The sequence below is a fragment of the Rattus norvegicus genome, chromosome 7 (assembly GCF_036323735.1).
Source record: "Rattus norvegicus strain BN/NHsdMcwi chromosome 7, GRCr8, whole genome shotgun sequence".
Classification (NCBI taxonomy): domain Eukaryota; kingdom Metazoa; phylum Chordata; class Mammalia; order Rodentia; family Muridae; genus Rattus; species Rattus norvegicus.
The window spans coordinates 29,927,283-29,946,340 of record NC_086025.1 but is presented as its reverse complement, the minus strand read 5'-3'; the positions used below and the strand labels follow the sequence as shown (position 1 = coordinate 29,946,340).

General features: G+C 44.9%; 2 protein-coding genes across 4 annotated transcripts in view; one reads left to right on the top strand and one right to left on the bottom strand.

The window, feature by feature from the left end:
* Positions 1–3,295, bottom strand: part of Ccdc38 (coiled-coil domain containing 38) — a 74,467-nt gene extending 71,172 nt beyond the window's left edge. For all 3 annotated transcript variants that reach the window (XM_039080091.2, XM_063264412.1, XM_063264410.1), the window contains exon 1: positions 3,182–3,295. The gene's annotated coding sequence lies outside the window, so the exon portion shown is untranslated. The remainder of the gene's footprint in view (positions 1–3,181) is intronic.
* Amdhd1 (amidohydrolase domain containing 1) lies at positions 142–15,375 on the top strand. Its single transcript, NM_001191781.1, has 9 exons — positions 142–287; positions 2,529–2,635; positions 3,194–3,258; positions 5,478–5,755; positions 8,221–8,446; positions 12,552–12,676; positions 12,990–13,083; positions 13,899–14,059; positions 15,288–15,375. The coding sequence occupies exons 1-9, from the start codon at positions 154–156 to the stop codon at positions 15,373–15,375; spliced, it is 1,278 nt and encodes a 425-aa protein (NP_001178710.1). The 5' UTR covers positions 142–153.
* Positions 15,376–19,058: the final 3,683 nt, after the last annotated feature.

Below are 19,058 nucleotides of genomic sequence, written 5' to 3'. Positions count from 1 at the left end.
CCCGCTCTGCCCCGCCCTGCCCCGCCCCGCCCCGCTCTGCCCCGCCCCGCCCCGCCCTGCCCCGCCCCGCCCCGCCCTGCCCCGCCCCTCCGGGGAGCCACAGCTCGCAGGCTCTACTGTCCTTGCAATCCGCCAGAGGCTAGGACGACCAAGATGAATGGCCACCGCCTCCTGCTGGAGAACGCTCAGCAAGTGGTGCTGGTGTGTGCCCGCGGAGAGCTATATCTGACAGGGTCTGAGCTGCGCAGCCTGGCAGTGCTGGAGGGCGCCAGCCTGGTGGTGGGCACGTGAGTAGCCAGTAGCTGGGGACAGGCTGCATGGGGTTCCAGAGCTCGAAGCTCTTTCTCCAACAAAACACCTTTCAGAGCATCTTCCATTATGATCATTGATCATTGATCCCGTTATAGCTTCTAAAGTACTACTGCCTGGTGCGTTTGCTTTACTGCTTCTTGAAGATTCTGCAGATTCTTTTTCTCCATAAAATACTGGATATTGATCCAGGTGTGCAGTCCCAACACTCAAGACACAGAAAGTGAGGTCAGTAGTCTAAGGGCAACCTTGACTGTATGTAGGGTTTGCATGTGAGATCCTGTCTCAAAAAATAAACAAGACCTAAAAAATAAAATTAAAAAAAACTTTTTTTTTTTAATACAGGGTTTCTCTGTGTAGCCCTGTCTGTCCTGGACTGGTCTTGTTGACTAGGCTAGCCTCAGATTCACTCCCAGAGTTCTGCTTTCCAAGTGTGGGGATTAAAGGCATATACTGCTATGCCTCACTTAAAAAATACTTTTAAATAACACTAACATCGCATCCTTTTTTCCCCTTCAAAAAGCATCCATGGTGTGCATTATGTAGCTGAGGATAGTGGCCATGTGTTTAATACCAGCACTCTGGAGGCAGGGATAGGCCGTTGAAGCCAGTTTCATCTCCATAATTCCAGGGCAGCCAAGTGAGACCATGTCTTAAAACAAACAAACCCCCAGCTGACCCTTAAATTACTCAAACCCTGCATCAGGGAACTAATGTTAACACACAGGCGCTTTGCTTTCCCACTGTTTTCTGAAGTAAATAAACATGTGCCAGCATCCACACCTTTTAAAGAGATGGAACGGATGTGCATTGTCTTGTTTATTTTTTTCCTCTGCTTAGTAGTAGACAGTGAAACCTTACCATTCCATTAAAAACGTTTAATGGCTACTAAAGGACCAAAAATCCTATCACCGTTGGAAGGTGGTTTCTAGCTTCCTTGAGTAATTATGTTATTGGATGTGTGCTTTGTTCAAACATCACTCTAAAACCCACCACTGAATGAGAGCCCACATTCTCAGAAGGTGGACAGCTATGTGGTTAATGTGGTTTGGAGGCAAACCCAGGCCCTCAGAGTCATCCTACACAGGCCTGAACTCATTAAAGTCTAAGAGCACCCATGAAGCAGTCAGCTCTCCACAGAACCCTTGCCAGACTCTTTGCCCTGTGGCTCCTGGTTAATTCAGCTCCATGCCAACCAGGACACACCCCTGATAGAAGAGGAGGAAAGGATTCCTAAGCAGAGAGCCCCAAGTGAGGGCTTTGTGTTTGACCTGCATTCATAGATCAGCTTCTAACCCGGATGGTCCTTCCTACCACCGGATTTACCACAAAGTGAGCATTTTACTGAACTTGGATAAGATAATAAGCTGTCCGGATTAAAAACTCAGAATGCAATGTTTTTAAATTAAAATTTAGTTTCTTGTTCCCTCCCTGAATTTGCCCTCCTCCAAATGACCCCTTCAAGTTATGTGAGCTTTCCGTGACTGTGACAAAATGCTTGGGGCATGGACAAAGGAATAAGATGTGGTGGGTTTCACTGTGCAGGATCCATTGTTGTGATAAGGCCAAATGTCCTGGTGGTGGGATGGGGACACAGGAGATCGAAGACACTTATCCTACGGTGACCAGGAAGCAGAGACACAGAGAAAGAAAGGAACCAGAGAGAAGATATCGTTTTGAGAAGCATGCGCCCAAGAACCCACTCCCTTCAGCCAGGTCCCATGTTCTAAATTTCTCAAATTTCCCAAATACCCCCAACAACTCAGGAAGCCATTAATGGAGGAATTCACTGATGAGACCAGAGTCTTTTTTTTTTTTGGAGCTGGGGACCGAAGAGACCAGAGTCTTCTGCTCTGTTTACTTTTCCAGAATCCTATACTGGAGACCATGCTTTGAACACAAGAACCTCTGGAGGGCATTTCAGAGTCAAGACCCAACTGATGGGCTGCAGTGACCAATGGGAGTCTGGGAAATGTAGTCTTTACTCTGAATGGTCCTGTGTTTAAGGCATAACCTCGGGGTCTAGGACTGTGGGAAAGTGGAGCACCGATCTTAGAGAAAAAGTAGCAATCAATCTCTTCTACACATGGTTTGACTTTTTGTGGCCATCATCTCTTTCCCAAAAGCCATCGAAAGCATATTTAAATCATTTGCCAGGTTTTTCAGAAAACAAATTTCCCCAAACGTAGTCACTATTTCTTGATTTTTATTCCCCTCAGTGATGGGCTTATAAAAGCTGTTGGCCCTGCTGACATTATCCGAAGACAGTTTTCCGGAGAAACGTTTGAAGAAAGAATTGATTGCTCTGGAAAATGCATCTTGCCAGGTACTGGTGTTCTTTCTCATAAAACTCTGAAAACAGTTTCAACAGTGGCTCCAGGACAGTCAAGAGGAGGAAGATTGGTTTGTTTTCAAAAGAATCTTAACCAGTGTTTAAAAATACCCATAGCCCCACCCACCGAAGTTCTGCCTTGCCAATGTGATACTATGTAAAATCCTGGTAAAGGGACTACAGATTCCCCTCAATTATCTTTCCTGGGCTTCCTTATGATTCCTTCTCAAAGTAGCAGAGTGTGTTTTCTCTTCGTTGGTGATACTGTTCTCAGTCTTCGCTCAATTAGTAGTAGTTTGGCCACTGTGGCTTCAAGGTGAGCATAGTTTCTGAACATGGGAGCTGGCCATCTCTGAGAGATATTTGCCTCGTGCTGAATTATTCTTCTCTATTAGAACTTTCTAGATCAGCCAAATAGAGGGAAGCTCACCAAGTCTTGCCCTCTCGCCCTCCTCCAAGCCGGGTGGCTACCATCGTGCATTCAGAGCTGTGTGATCCGGAACAGTCAGGCACTGCCTAAGCCCCCTTTCTGTTTCTTACCTTTGGTTGCAGGTTTGGTGGACGCGCACACACATCCGGTGTGGGCTGGTGAAAGAGTCCATGAGTTTGCAATGAAGGTAACTGGAACAGACGGCCGCAAATCAATAAAGCGCAAACAGGATGTCTCTTCTAACGATTGCATAAGCGGTCAAGCTATGCCGCCTGTCTTTTTAATGGTTATCTTTACTTGTCTTAGTAAAGAACACAACTGACGATCAAACTTAACAGAAACTGCCCCTGAATCATTTTATTATGATGTATGTGTACAGTTAACAACCAGTTTAAGAAAAGAGGTATTTGAAGATTTTCTTTTTCTTTCTGTTTTTTTTAAAGATTTATTATTTTATGTATGTGAGTACCGTAGCTGTCTTCATACACACCAGAAGAGGGCATCAGATCTCATTACAGATGGTTGTGAGCCACTGTGTGGTTGCTGGGAATTGAACTCAGGACCTCTGGAAGAGCAGCCACTGCTCTTAACCACTGAGCCATCTCCCCACCCTGAAGATTTTCAACTATAGACTTTCTTTCTTTCTTTCTTTCTTTCTTTATTTATTTATTTATTTATTTATTTATTTTAGAACAGACAACAACCCTCCCGCAGATTTCTGCTCCCATCCTGTATTCTAAATCATCATTTGTGATTTTTTAAAAAAAGATCTACTTATTTATTTATTTATTATATAAGTACACTGTAATTGTCTTCAGACACACCAGAAGAGGGCATCAGATCCCATTACTGATGGCTGTGAGCCACCATGTGGTTGCTAGGATTTGAACTCAGGACCTCTGGAAGAGCAGTCGGTGCTCTTAACCACTGAGCCATCTCTCCAGCCCTCATTTGTGATTTTGAACAAGTGACTTTTGAGTGAGCTTCAAGAGATGATTTGAACATCACTGTTCACAGCGGATGAGTTTGGGAAAATGGATAAAACAGATGGCTAAACCAAAATAATGAAATGTCTTACATTATTCTCCTTAGAAACACGAGACTTGATAATAACATAGAATGTAGTCCTATCAGTCACAGGAGCCATAACCAGCTCCTACTCGAAGCCATTATCACATTGTTAAGGGGAGACAGTGCAGCCTAGCAGTGACTTTATGCTGCTTTGGAAGACAGGATAAGAACCCTATTCTCGTATGTCTTCTCCAGCAAATCGGAAGTGCTTTTAAGACAATTTTATTATTGCAATGAACTTCAGAACTAAAAGGCGCCTTAGAGACTGTGGTCCAAGTGCTCTCTGCATACAGGCAATGGAGAAAGTTGGGTCTGGGAAGGGAGTGGGTAGGTGAGCGGACGGTGGCAGGGCCAAGCCAGGTCTAGCCCCAAGGCTTGCATGTTTTGTTTGGAGCACACGTCCAGATAAGTAGTCATTACTGGGCTTGTAGAAAGAACCTCTTTATTTGCTTGAGCGACAGAAACGAGGCTCCAAACTCGGTGCCTGAATGGCATGGAGTCTATCCTTGGTCGGTAGAGAACTGAGTAATTGCTTTGGGTTCCCAAAACACTCCAAGTCTTGTCTTCTCAAACATTCCGAGGGACGCAGAATGAGCCAAGGCTCAGCTGGTGCACACTGGGCCTGCCTTCACAGCAAAACGAGCGCTCCTCTGTGAGTGTCAACCGGTCGTTACTGCTTTCCGATGCTCGTTTGCCCACGCACCACGTGGCCCACCTCCGCCTCTCAAGTTCCTTTGGGGATTCCCTTCTGCACATCTGGGGGCGGGGGTCTTTGCGGGACGATGTGCCTTCCTTTCCAATCTGGCTGTTGGTAACTGTGCTCTATTGCTTATTAAACTAATTTAATTGACTGATCGAAGCAAGGTCTCACGTAGCCCAGGCTGGCCTGTAACTCGTTATATAGCTGAAGGAGGCCTTGAACTTCTGATCCCCCTGCCTCCATTTCCTGGGTGCTGACATGACAGGCTTGCACCATGCCTAGCAGCTTCTTAACCATCCTGTAAAACTGATTTTGCTTTAGCTTTATTTTTATTTTTAAAAATTCTCCCCCGCTCCCCCTCCCCCTCTCCTTCTGTGTGTGTGTGAGAGAGAGAAAGGGGGGGGGGGGGAGAAAGAGAGAGAGAGAAAGAGAGAGAGAAAGAGAGAGAGAGAGAGCCTTGTAGCCGGAAATACTGGTGGTTGTAAGCTGCCATGTGCACTCTGGGAACTGACTGAACCCCAGTCCTCTGCAACAGCACCTGTTTTTAACCGCTGAACCCCTTAACTATCTTCTAACATCACCCCCGGAGGTAGGTAGACCTGCCTGTAACCTCCCTGAGTGAGCCCTGCGTTCAGTTGGCAGGGGCCACGTACATGGACATCCACCAGGCTGGAGGAGGGATCAACTTCACGGTGGAGCACACGCGCCAAGCCTCGGAGGAGGAACTGTTCCGCTCCTTCCAGCAGCGGCTGCAGTGCATGATGAGGGCCGGCACCACACTGGTGGAGTGCAAGAGCGGATATGGCCTCAACCTGGAGACAGAGCTCAAGATGCTGCGTGTAATCGAGCGTGCCCGGCGGGAGCTGCACCTCAGCCTCTCTGCCACTTACTGTGGGGCTCACTCAGTACCCAAGTAATCTATCTCTGTGGTGGGGTCCAGCTGTCACTCGGGCTTTGGGAAGGGGCAGGGCTGTGTTCTCTGGAGGGTAGAGGCTCTCTAGCACTTCCGCCCTTGCTCAGAAGACCACTGAAAGAAGTTTCCGGAAAGATGCTCAGTTTCTAAAGGCCAGGCGTGGTGCCCAGGTGGTTTGAGGAAAGAGGTTCCAAAAGCCTCATCTGTTTTTCTAGTCCTTTAAGGATGAAAAGGGAGGAAGTATTCCCAAGCCTTCTATTCATTAGTATAAAAATTGGCCATTACAGCTACCAATTCAAATAATTTCCCATGATAATCAATTAACATAAACCACTGTGAAAATTGCTAGTTATTTCCTCTAGGAGATCAAATTGCATAGTCTGCAGAAGGGTTTTCGTTAATATGTTCACTCAAGAGCAAGTATTTTTATTTTATTAGTTTATTTTTTCTATTACTTTTCTTCCTCCTCCTCCCCTTCTCCTTCACTACCTCCTCTTCTTCCTCTCCTTTTCCCTCTCCCTCTCCCTCCTCCTCCCCTTCCACCCCTCCCCCCCACCACTGCTCCTGCCTCTAAAGAATTTCCAATGTTTTATGAAGAAAGCTCTTTCTCCTCATGCATTTACAGCCTAGCTGTGCAGTTCCTTTCTGTCCTGGAACTTCCGGACAGGAAAGCTTACAACTCCAGGTCTGAAAGGTCGGCAGAGCAGGCGTCTCCAAACTCTGCCCAGTCTTGATGAATGGAAGGAGCATAGGGTTGACATAGACTTATGTTACAAACAATATCTAAACTTAAATCATTTCAATTATTTGTATTTTTTACTTTTATGAACTTTAAAATATACTTTATTTGCTAATTTAAGACTGTGTATATTCATTATATACAAGATGTTTGGAAAGGTGCATACAGTGTGAATGGCTGACTCATACCGACACACGCATGACTCCACTCATCACTTTTTGTGGGGAAAAAGCTTCAAAACTGCTTTGGAGTCGTTTAAAAGAACACACCATGTGGGTAATTGGCTATGTTGTCTAGGAACATAATGGTTAATGCTGACACTCACTGTCTTCAAGCAGAGGAGCCCAAAGATTAGCACTAAAGTTTTGTATTAATAAAACACTCCAGGCATGATGGTGCACACCTTTAATTCCAGCACTCAGAAGGCAGAAGTAGGAGGATCTCTATGAGTTTGAGGCTAGCCTGGTCTACACAGCAAGTTCTAGGCCAACCAGGGCTATGCATAGTGTGATCCTGCCTCAAAAAGAAATCCTACAACTGATTATGCAGGAAAATATAACTATTTTTTTCTTTTCTTTTTTTCGGAGCTGGGGGCTGAACCCAGGGCCTTGTGCTTGCTAAGCAAGTGCCCTACCACTGAGCTAAATCCCCAACCCTGAAAATATAACTATTTAATATTTCCAGTGATCTCTATTTTAAGCTTTTAGCATTTGTATTTTTAAGATTGCTAAAGTTTGAATTGAGACTTTGGAAAGAGTTTGTCTAATGGAAGCTATAGTTGTTTTCAAGTGGAATATCAATTATAGAATAGCCTGCTTTTTTCCCTAAATATTGAAACCTGAGTTTGAATGCAGCTTCCCTGCTAGCTACATGATTTTTAAGTGTGTTTCAAACGTGAACAACACACAGGTAAGAAAGCATGGCATGCACCCTGTTCTCTGTCAGTGTTGTGGGCAATAGAAGTAACTTGTAAATACCCGTCCTGCTGACCTCTTCTGGTCCAAACTACCTGTGTTGTTGAGCGAGGGACACTGTGACAAATAACGGGCTGGAGTTGCACAGAAACTGTCTCTAGCTGACAGTGAAGCTTGTGTCTTGATTCCCATTGGTTCATCCCAGACGCGCAGATCACTGTCTAAAGTTCTGGAGTAAGTTGGGATGAGGATGCCCAATGTCTCTCTGAGGTTAAAAGCTCTGCCCTTGCTCATGGCTAACAGCACCCAAGCTTGACAAAGCATTCTAGGGCTGGCTTCTCCCTGATCCACTCCTGTTAGCGAGGCAGGAAGCCTTAGGTGAAGGTTTCAGGAAAACTTGTGTCTAGAGAAGAAGCAAAAGACAACGTGATAGCTGAGGTCAGGGTGACCTCTAAATATCCTTGATACAGAGCTGCCACCTTGTTGGCACCTCTGTGGTGTCTAAGAAGATCCTGGAACTGAAGTCTCATTACTGTGCCTGCTGTGTGAGCTCCGCACAGCTGCTAAAGGCTCTGAGTTCTTTTTCAGATTCTTTCTCTCCCTTTCTGAAGCTTAAGCTCATTTGTCTGTACTGTTTATTATCCTTCCTCTATTAAACAATATATACTCTTAAATGTACATATAGTGAATGTAATAAGAATATGTATTAAGCAATGCATTCCATAGCACATATATTAAAGAATGTGCTTATTAAAAATAAATACCGCATATATAGAGAATATGCCCATAGTAATCTCATTTTCTCCCATTAGAGGGAAAACTGCTGTGGAAGCTGCTGATGACATCATCAGTCACCACCTGCCAAGGCTGAAGGAACTCAGCGAAAAGGGGGAACTGCATGTGGACAACATAGACGTGTTCTGTGAGAAGGGCGTCTTTGATCTGGATACCACCAGAAGGATTCTGGAAGGTGGAAAAAAGGTGGGGTTACAGATCAACTTCCACGGGGATGAACTCCACCCAATGAAGGCCGCTGAGGTACGGTTGACTGCTGCTCTTTGCTGCACACTTTGTGCTACAGAAAGGTGATTCATTTGTTCCGGGTTAGGAGTACCCTTCTGAAAAGTGGGAAGTTTCTGGTCTGGCTGGGCCTAGAAACTTTCTTGAGGAACTGGGGAATGACTCTCTCAATAAAACACTGGCCTTGGAAGTCCAAAGACCCAAGTCTGATCCCCAGGACCCACGTAAAGTGGTCTAGGCTTGGTGGTGTGTCTTATAATCCTGGCCTCGGGTGGAGAGAGATAAGCTGGTCCCTGGGGCTCTAGGCTAAGTACTTGGTGAGTTCTAAACTTGCAAAAAAGACCCTGTGAAAAAGGAAGGAAGGAAGGAAGACAGAAAGGAAGGAAGGAAGGAAGAAAGATAGGAAGGAAGAAAGAAAAAATAAATAAATAAGAGAGAGAGAGAGAAAAGGAAGGGAAGAAAAGAGGGAGAGAGGGAACAGACAGGGAAGGAGAGAGGGAAGGAGGGAGGAAAGATAGATACTTAAGCTTGTCTTCTGACATCCACACACTCACACTCACACATACACACATACACACACACACGCATACACACACAAAGTGAGACAGAAACACAGTCAGACAGAAATACAGGCATTTACACAATTCACAACAGACACACAGAGAAACTCACACACATACATGCACACAGAGACAGACATGTATACAAGACATACACATAGACACTGACACATACAAACACCCGTAGACAAACTCACCAAGAGATACCAACACACAGGGCACACATATACACACATGCTCTAGGATCCACACGTGTACATTCATACCTAGGCACAGGCTTGGACACAAACATTCATACACATGAATCGCTTCTGTTTATCACTGTGTCCTATGGTGGCTGTTACCCCACACATGCTACACAGATGCTTGTGCAGTGTGCTACCCTCGGCCAAATTGTTTCCTTTACTTCCTGTCCCGGTGATAGTCACAGAGAAGAAAAACTCCTTGTGATCTCATTTTTTGCCAATTTGATACAGACTAGAGTTTTCTTGGAGGAAGGGACCTCACTTGAGAAAGGCCTCTGTAACACTGGCATGTGGGCGAGTCTGCAGGGCATTTCCTTGATTACTGATTGCTGTGGGAGCATCTTGTACACAGGAGACAATCCCACCCCTGAGCAGATAGATGGTCCTGGGTGGTACAGGAAAATAGGCTAAGCAAGCCACAGGAGCAAGCCAATGAGAAGCACTCCTCCATGGCCTATGCTTGACTTCCTGTCTTGGCTTTGATGACAGATCGTGACCATCCAAGATAAAATAAACCCTTTTCTTTCCAAGTTGCTTTTGGCCATGGCCTTTATGACAACAGTAGAAGGCAAACTCGGGAAGAACTCAGGACTAACTCTCTCACACTCCACGGAGCTAGTGTGGACTAGCACAGTGCTGCCAGCCCACATGTAGCTTTTAGGACCTTCTGTGACAGCAAACAGGTTGATGGTGAGCTGTACAGGGAACCCCAGGATGGCTTGCATGACTGTCCAGGTTCATTTAAGTCAAACTTTCAACAGTGTCCCAAGCCAAAAATCCAACAGTGAAGAGGCTAATGAAGAATCCATCTGGCTAGCCTGGAACTCACTCTGTAGACCAGGCTGGTCTCAAGCTCCTAGAGATCCACCTGCTTCTGCCTCCCAAGTGCTGGGATTAAAGGTGTGCCACTATGCCTGGCTGAGTCTAGGTGTCTTTCCAGTAAGCCTAGAGCTGAATAGAACAACCACCCTAGAGACATAAACATTTACAAATGTTCCACTTGTGTCTCAAGTTCGAGACTTGCTGTCTCGATGCCACTTTCAAACTTGACCTGTGTTTCATGCCTCAGTGGACACCACCATCCGTGGTCTGTTAGCTAAGTCAAAGATTCAGGCATCAATTTGAATCCCGCTCCCTTTCACCCCAAGTATCCTTATACCCTTGTCACACCCTGGTGTGGCTCATATCATCTCCTGCTCTTTCTCTCTCTCCCTTCGGTCTTGCCTCTCTTCCTGCCTCCTTCCAACCCATTCCCCGAGGCAGTCCATCCCTCCTCTCTTACAGGCTTTAAGGATTCGAGTCTTTAAAAGACAGTGGGACATTTTGGAATTTCTATACTGGAATGTTTATACTAATGTATGGTCTTTGGGATAAACAAAAAAAGAAAGGGAAAGGCCGTGACTTAACAATCGTATGTGTGTCAAATCGACTAGGGGTCATTTGTGATGGCTACTTTTATGTCAGCTTGACACAGGCTAGAGTCATCTAAAAGGAGGAAGTCTCAGTTGAGAAACTGCCTCTTTAAGATCTGGCAATAAGGCATTTCCTTAGTTAATAATCAGTGAGCAGGGCCCAGCCCATGGTGGGTGAGAAAGCAAGTTGAGCAAGTCCTGGAGAGAAAGACAGTAAGCAGCCTCCCTCCAAAGCTCCTGCATCAGTTCCTGCCTTGTTTGAGGTCCTGTCCTGTCTTCCTTTAATGATGAACAGTGATTTGGAAGTGGAAGCCAACCCCCACCCCACCCCCACCCCACCCCCACTTGCTTTTAAGACCCAATGTTTCACGGCAGCCACAGAAACCCCAAGACAAGGCTTAGAATTTTGTTCTTAGGATAAATTCTGGCCTCTGTACCTGGGTACCAGGATCTGGGTCTGCTTTATTTCTTCCCTTCTCTCTCTCGTATCTTTTCACCTCCTCAGCCTCTCTATCACAAACCAAGCATAGCAGACTACCCTAGCATCCTATACCCAGAGCCTGCTGTTTTCCTGGTTCATATTCTCAACCATGGTTCACCGTAGCTGCTCCTCCTCTAGGACCCCAACCCAGAGTTCTTTAAGATTGTATTCTGACTTCACCCTGGTTTTTCCCCACTGACTAAACTTGCACCCAACACTCAGAACTCACTATCCCTGGAGGTCAGTACAGTGCCTGGGGTGTACACGGGCTTCTGCAAGCAAATATTTGCTGACTTTGTTGCATGAATGTGATCTGTGTGGTCACTGAGTGACTACTGATCAGAGAAAGCAGCTAGTGGGTAAAACAGAGAGGACCAAATACCTCCAATAAGGACATCAGATTTGGAAAGCAGGCTGATTCCAAAGTCAGAAAGAAATGCCCACTAAGGAGTTTCCTGTGGACCAGACATCTTGTATACTGACAACAAGGGCCAGCACTCCCCATTTAGAACATGGCAGCCTCGCCCAGCCATGGTGTTAGAGCAAATGGCATTTGTTTAACATGGATTAAACTCTTGAGTTGTTTAACATACCAGTCTTCAGCTTGGGAATTGTGTGTGCGTGTGCGTGTGTGTGCGTGCGTGCGTGCGTGCGTGCATGTGTGCGTGTGTGCGTGTGTGCGTGTGTGTGTGTGTGTGTGTGTGTGTGTGTGTGTGTGTGTAACTCATCCAGGGAGGACTAAAGTGTGGGACGGAGCAAGCTTTGAAGAAGCGCACTGCAAAACTTCCATGGTTGTCATGCAGTATTTCTCTGAGGTGTCTGCTGACAATCAAGTCCTGACGTTTCTGCTGGAGAAAAACCACTTTTAAGTTGATGCCTCAAATTACTTGAAGTTTTTTTTTTTTAACTGATTTTTTTTTTAAACCTGGAGTGGATGGCATTTCGAGACATCCATCTTTGTCCTGTTTCTGTGAATTCTAGAGTAATTAGATTTTATGGCTGATATTATCCCCATTTTTTTTATTCTGATCCCCGAGAGTCACAAAATGGTTTCAGAAAATACCAGTTGTGCTTAAGACTCATTTACGGTGGGTTTCTTGGTCTGCTTGTTCGTTTTGAAACGAGGCCTCTGTATACTGCTCTGGATAGCCTGGAACTCACTATGTAGCCAGAATGGGCTGCCAGTTATCCTGCCTCAGTCTTCCAAGTGCTTGGACTACAGACACGATCCACCACACCCCGCTCTATTTACCTCCACCATGCTAGTTTTCAAATGGTCGTCGGCGACGAACCCTGTATCTATTTGGGAGCTTATCCTCATCAGAAAGACTTGAGAATTCTTAACAGGGCAGAGGAAGCAGTGTCCTAGTATTTTATTGAATTGTTGTTGTATGCTAAACCTTCCTCTCTGCCCATCCTGCCTAGCTTGGGGCGGAACTAGGAGCACGGGCGATCAGCCACCTGGAGGAAGTCAGCGATGAAGGCATCGCTGCCATGGCTGCGGCCCAGTGTTCCGCTGTCCTTCTGCCCACCACGGCCTACATGCTGAGGTAAGGACCTTTCTTACTCTGACACAATGTCTTCGAGTACAGACTGTGAGGACCCAGACTTCGGAGGTGCCTTGTTCCAAAGAGCTTTCAAGAAGGCTGACAGTAGAAGCTCAGATGCCAAGAGAGGCAACAGTGGCACAACCTCATCATCTTAAAGGCGCAACCAACGAGTCCGTAAAATGTCGGGTGACACTAATGCTCTTACCCTGGAGCTTTCTCTCCTCCTCTAGAACATGAATGTTCCCTTCATTCCTGCATCCATTCTGGAAAAAGTTCCACCTGGAGACTGACACCTTTCTCCCCCTCCCCTTAGGCTGAAGCAGCCTCGCGCCAGGAAGATGCTAGATGAGGGAGTCATAGTTGCTCTGGGCAGCGATTTCAACCCCAACGCGTACTGCTTTTCCATGGTAATTACTTTCCAGATATTTTTCTGAACAGAGCGTTAACTATGGAGCATATAAATGTTTAAAAATTTGCAACAGTTATGAAAATGCATTGAAAAGTACAAAAATATTTCCTTGAGAAGAAAGAGGGAAAGGGTATAATTGAATTTTTCTGCACACATGAATTCTTCCAGTTCTGAAGAGATAAATCTTGATTTTTCGAGACTTAAGGGTTTGTGATAAGCCATTTTCCTTCTCTGGGCATAGTAGAAACTCTGTGAGACTTTAGTGAGTAAGGGTGGAGACAAGCTTCTCACACAGCACAGAGTCTTAAAACACTGCACGTAAATATTAAACACACACAGTGTTATTAAATAATGAAGGTCTTTCCCCCAAAGTTTAGGAATCTTATGTGTAAACTGCATTTTCCAATAGCAACTTATATATATATATATATATATATACATATACATATGTATTACATATATGTAAATAGTATATAATGTAATAAAATAGATGTAATATATTATATATGTATAAGTAATATAAATATCTATATACACACATACAATATAATATTTTATATAGTATATAGTATATATAATGTTACACATAATATACATCTTATTGTATATGCATTATATATTGTATATATTATACATTTTGTTTGGATGGGGAGTAGAGTAAACCCTGGGGCCACTTGCATCTGAGCATGCACTATTCCTGAGGTGTTCCTTCCAGACTCAGATTCAATTGTCCTTGCTTGTGCTGTATGGCGAGGCATCCTAATTAGCAGTTGCTCCTCTGTTGCTCTCCAATGCTCTCTCTCCTTGCCTTAGCCTATGGTCATGCACCTGGCCTGTGTGAACATGAGGATGTCCATGCCAGAGGCTTTGGCCGCTGCCACCATCAATGCGGCTTATGCACTGGGAAAGTCTCACACCCACGGATCTTTGGAAGTTGGCAAGCAGGGGGATGCCATCATCATCAATGCATCCAGGTGCCGGTCCTCCCAAGCTAGTGGTAGCCATAGCAACCATTAGCTGTCTCATCTGCTGCCATGTAGACAGGTTTTAGACCCCTTCCTACTTGAAGTTAATAAGTATCAGGCTCTGTGTAGACTCCACACTACCCGGCTCCCTCTCCCTTTACCCCTTTCCAACCAGAAAGTCTCCCTTGCAATCCTCAACTACACAGTAAGGCAAGTCTTCAAATCCCTTTATCTGCCCTGCTTTTTTCATGGGCCTCCAATTCCTGCTGTTTTCCTGGACTTGGGACTTGTCCCTGGGTCTGTGTATTTGATTTTATGCTTGCCTTCTGACCTCTTCCCTGTTTACAGCTCTATTTATCTGATTTATTCATTCCCTGACTCATGGAATCAAAGGCCTCTCAAAGCCTCTACTCAGCTCTTCTATTCCCGAGTTCTTAATACTCACCTGTGGTCTGCTACAACCTGGGTCTCCATTGGCACAAGCTTGGTCCTAGTATCTAAATCTAAATGCTGGAAATGCTATGTCCCTTTGACCCCCATGAACCCAGAATAGCCATGGGACCTTATGTTCAACAGAGGAGAGCAGCTCCATAGTTTCAGTCCTTACAGAAGCATCTCCTGCCTCTATCAAAGATACTGTGCATGCGCTACTCATGAAAAGGTTTTTAAAAGTTCAGGAGCTGGAGAACCGGCTCATCTCATAAAACACTTGCTGCACAAACATGGGGTCCTGAAGTTGAGCACCAGTGCCCACGTAAAAAGCCAGGCTTGTGCTGTGTGGTGAGGCATCCTAATTAGCAGTTGCTATTCTGTTGCTCTCCAATGCTCTCTCTCTCCAGGCCTTGGTAGGATGGACCTGTGCTCTGAGCACTGGGGAAACAGAGACATGGGAATCCCTAGGGTTTGCTGACCAGCCAGTCTAGTCAAACAGAGGGACTCCAGGTCCAGTTACAGAGCTCCCTAAAAAAAAAAAAATGAGTAGTGATCAGGAAGACACCGATGTGGAAGAGTGATCTCCACATGCACCTACACGGGTGAGAGGCATACCCCCACATGTATGCATATACATGAACATACACACACACACACACAGAGATACACACACACACACACACACACACACACACACACACACACACACGCACGCACGCACAGAATTCACTTTAAGTTAGCATTAACCGATGTGGTGATGCTTTTGATTTATGTGCACTGAAGCAACCATTTGATTTCTTTCTAGATGGGAGCATTTGATTTACCAGTTTGGAGGCCATCAAGAATTAATTGATTATGTTATAACTAAAGGAAAAGTCATCTATAAAAAGTGATCGATCTGGACCAATGAGATGGCTCAGTGGGATAAGTCTCCTGTCACCAAACCTGATGGCCGGAGTTTGATCCTGGAGCTCACATGGTGGAAGGAGAGATCCCCTAAGAGTTACCCTCCCACCTCCACATTCTCACCTGCTGTGTACCAGACCCCTCCTCACCTCCACATAAATAAATGTAACAAGATACAAATGTATCCTTAAAAATGATAGACGTGCAAGGAAAGATTTGATACTTTGTGTCAAATGACTCCATGTAAGTTAAAACCCTTCTGTGGCTTGCCAGAACTATGTCACTAAAGCCTAATCATGTGTCAGTCTTTCACTATTCACCCAAACCCCAAGGGATCAGCCTATTTGACCTGAACATATATGTGTACCTGGATGTGTAAACAAGCAACCCTCTCCTGGTGAAATGTGGAGTTGTTTTTCAAAGATTGTCTACAGATATTCTGAGATGAGCACACGGAGACAGCTCAGAAGTTACTTTGTGAAAGAAACAAACTTGGCCTGGGAGATCCGCTTTGTTTCTGCAAATGCTATATCTCCATGAGGTCAACGGTACCATTTCCTAAGAAGCAGACATTCTCTCCCCACGGTTTGTCTCTTGAGAGGCTCTCTAGCCAGTCAGAGCCTTCCAGGGCAAAGCTTCCTTTCATTTTTAACATCTTGTCAGCCCTTGATATAAAGCTTCACCACAGAGTTGAAGACTTTATATCTTACACAGGTATAGAAACTCAACTCTATGGACACGTTTTAGTCAATGTCAGTGAGGTTGCATTAATATAAAGAAATCTTTATATTAATTTTTTTGTATCACAAAGTCATGGGAAAGGTTTTATAATTCTCCATGAATATTTGCTGTTATTACCATCGTTGCTGGGCGACCCAGGAAGTGGACCAGCAGTGTTGTCTATGGGGTTTTTTTTTGAAATGTTCAAAGAATGGATTGCAAAATTGTTTGCAGAGTGAATGGTTACTTATATAAACTGGAATTTCTAAAGCCACCTCCGCTTGAAAACTTGTAAAATATTTCAGTGATCTTTGCAATCGTAATACAGTTAGTGATTTCACAAATAGACGGTAGTTGCCAACAATTGTCAAATTCAGGCTGGCAGAGCCGGAATTATGAGGTGGTGTTGGGTTCAGTATAAATCAAGATAGTGCACTAATTGGGCTTTGCTGCTGCAATCCCGGAGGCGATGCTTGTGGTGTAGTGAAGATGTTTATTTAACTCAGTCGTGAGTTCAGCTGTGGTACGAGCTCTAGAGAGCCTGTGCTCCAACCCATGGTGCTGTGTTAACTCAAGGCAGACGGCAGTGGAGGGAGTGGTGGTTGAGAGAGCAACCACATTGCCACACAGAAGACAGACAGACGAGGTGGGCTCAAATTCAGGCAGACCTTTAAAGGACTCTCCACAGTCCCAGGAAAATGCTTTCTTTCTCTGTCTCTGTCTGTCTCTGTCTCTTTGTCTCCCTGTGTCTCTGTCTTTGTGTGTCTGTCTTTGTGTCTCTGTCTGTTTTTGTCTCTGTCTCTGTCTCTCTGACTTTTTGAGATAGGGTTTCTTTGTCCTGAAACTTGCTCTGTAGACAAGACTAGCCTCGAACTCACAGAGATCCACTTGCCTCTGTCTCCTAACTACTGTGATTGTAGGTGTGTGGCACCACAGCCAAGTGCCTTCGTCCATTTTAAAGACACCCTCCACCACGTGTGAGCCAGGGTGGTGATAGATTCCTGAGATTCTAGCACTGGGGAGGTGGAGGCAGAAGGATTGAGACCCAGACCAGTATCCTGGGCTACTTATTGAGACCCTGTCTCAAACATAGGCAAATAAAATTAAAAAAAAATCAAACAGGAGAGGGAAAAGGAACACAGACCTGCATGTCTTAGTTCAATTCAGTTTCATCTCTTTGCCTGCCAAGAAGTTGCCTGCAACGAAGTTTCCACTGTTTCTGAGGTGAGAATGTGCTGGCCGGATGCCATGCAGGATGGGCAAGCAAATATGTTTGAGAGAAAGAAAGAAAGAAAGAAAGAAAGAAAGAAAGAAAGAAAGAAAGAAAGAAAGAAAGGAAAGAAAAGAAAGAAGGAAAGAAAGAAACTGGCACACAGGAGACCACAGGAGTGATTTCCTGATGAGAGTGTCTTCTGACACTGACAGTTCCTTGTATTTCTCCTTTTTCTCCCTTCTCTGACTCCCACCAGCAAAGGTTGGTCTGGCCACCACCTTTAGGCCTTCCTGATGACCTAGTAATACTGCACTTGCTTGGTACAGTAGTTACCACAGTATGTCCTCAACTAGAGGGGAAAGTCCTTTAATACCAGACTGCATTGACCAGGTGGGTCACTACCCTGGGTCATCCCAAACACTGTGCTAGGTGACATGATCCTCATACAGTCGTCAAAAACATGACTGGATGTAACGTGTGTGTGTGTGTGTGTGTGTGTGTGTGTGTGTGTGTGTGTGTGTGTGTTGTCTAAATACTAGACTCTGAGACCTCTCTCTGAAATTTGTCTATGAAGTGAAGAGTTTCCACCATTCTGTGGTTTTATCTCCTACCCTAGCTTCTCCTGTTGTGCATAGCAGTATCAGAGGACTTAATTTGCCTTGTTCTCACACATCTTAATGCCCATCTGCACCAAACCAGTGCCCTAGCTCATTCCTCTCTTATGTAAAATCTCAAAGTGAAAAACTAAAAAGGACAATTGGGGATATACAGCTCAGTGGTAGAGCACTTGCCTGAATGTATGAGACCTTAAATTCAATCCCAAGGGAGAGAAAGAGGAAAGGAGGGAGAGAGAAGAGGAGGGAAGATGGGAAAGAAAGAGGGAAGGAAAGAAAAGGGAAGGGCAAAGCAGCTTTTTTAGCTCACCATTGGAAATTCAGAAGCAGGGCAAGTCCCCTTTGGTATCAACAACTCAGCCTCATGATGACCCAGATCCCTTCCTGCCTCTGCTTGACCACCCAGCATTGCCCTGGGTCTGGCTGTCAGTCAACAGACCCAGCTCTGTGTGTCCTCACTCAGGTCAAGCAGGAGAGGAAGATGGCTTCCTTCCCTAGCTCTCAGGAGACAAAATGCTTTCTCGGAAGCTGCCGATACATTTCTTCAAGTCATTAGCCTTGTTGCTACCCCAGGCCTTTCTTGAATTAAGCAGATAGCAGAAAGTGCAGCGCCATCTACACTAATGTCTGTACTAAGCAGGTCCACCCCTAAGCCCAGTGGATGCTCTCTACTCGTTTGTCTTCAATGTTCATGTCTAATATACTAGTACCTTTAACAAAAGTAATCAAAAAGGGCAAAATGATCAATTGCTTATTTTTGTTGCTTTTTAAAAATTTTTTTGATCAGTTGTTTATGACAGTGGTCATAAACCTCCCAAATGATACACAACCCTTTAATCCAGTTCCTCACGTTGTTTGTGGTGAGCCCTACCCGTAAAATTATCTTTATTGCTACTTCATTGCTGTAATGTTGCTACTCTTTTGACTTGTGGTTATCTGTGCTTTCCAATGGTCTTAGGCCGCCCCTTTGAAAAGGGGTCATGACCCACAGGTTAAGGACCACCAGTTTATGCCACCATAAAGTCTCATAAAAATATTATAATGGTCAGACCCAAAAGTAAAACACACGTATAATATAAGATGGAGAGTAACTCTTTTAACGTATTTATTGGGTTTTATGCAT

Excerpts from the sequence above, each read along its gene's own strand:
- Amdhd1 (NM_001191781.1), top strand. The coding sequence starts at position 154 with ATGAATGGCCACCGCCTCCTGCTGGAGAACGCTCAGCAAGTGGTGCTG. Across the intron at positions 2,636-3,193 it reads TGGAAAATGCATCTTGCCAG|GTTTGGTGGACGCGCACACA; the intron begins GTACTGGTGTTC and ends CTTTGGTTGCAG. Across the intron at positions 12,677-12,989 it reads ACCACGGCCTACATGCTGAG|GCTGAAGCAGCCTCGCGCCA; the intron begins GTAAGGACCTTT and ends CCCTCCCCTTAG.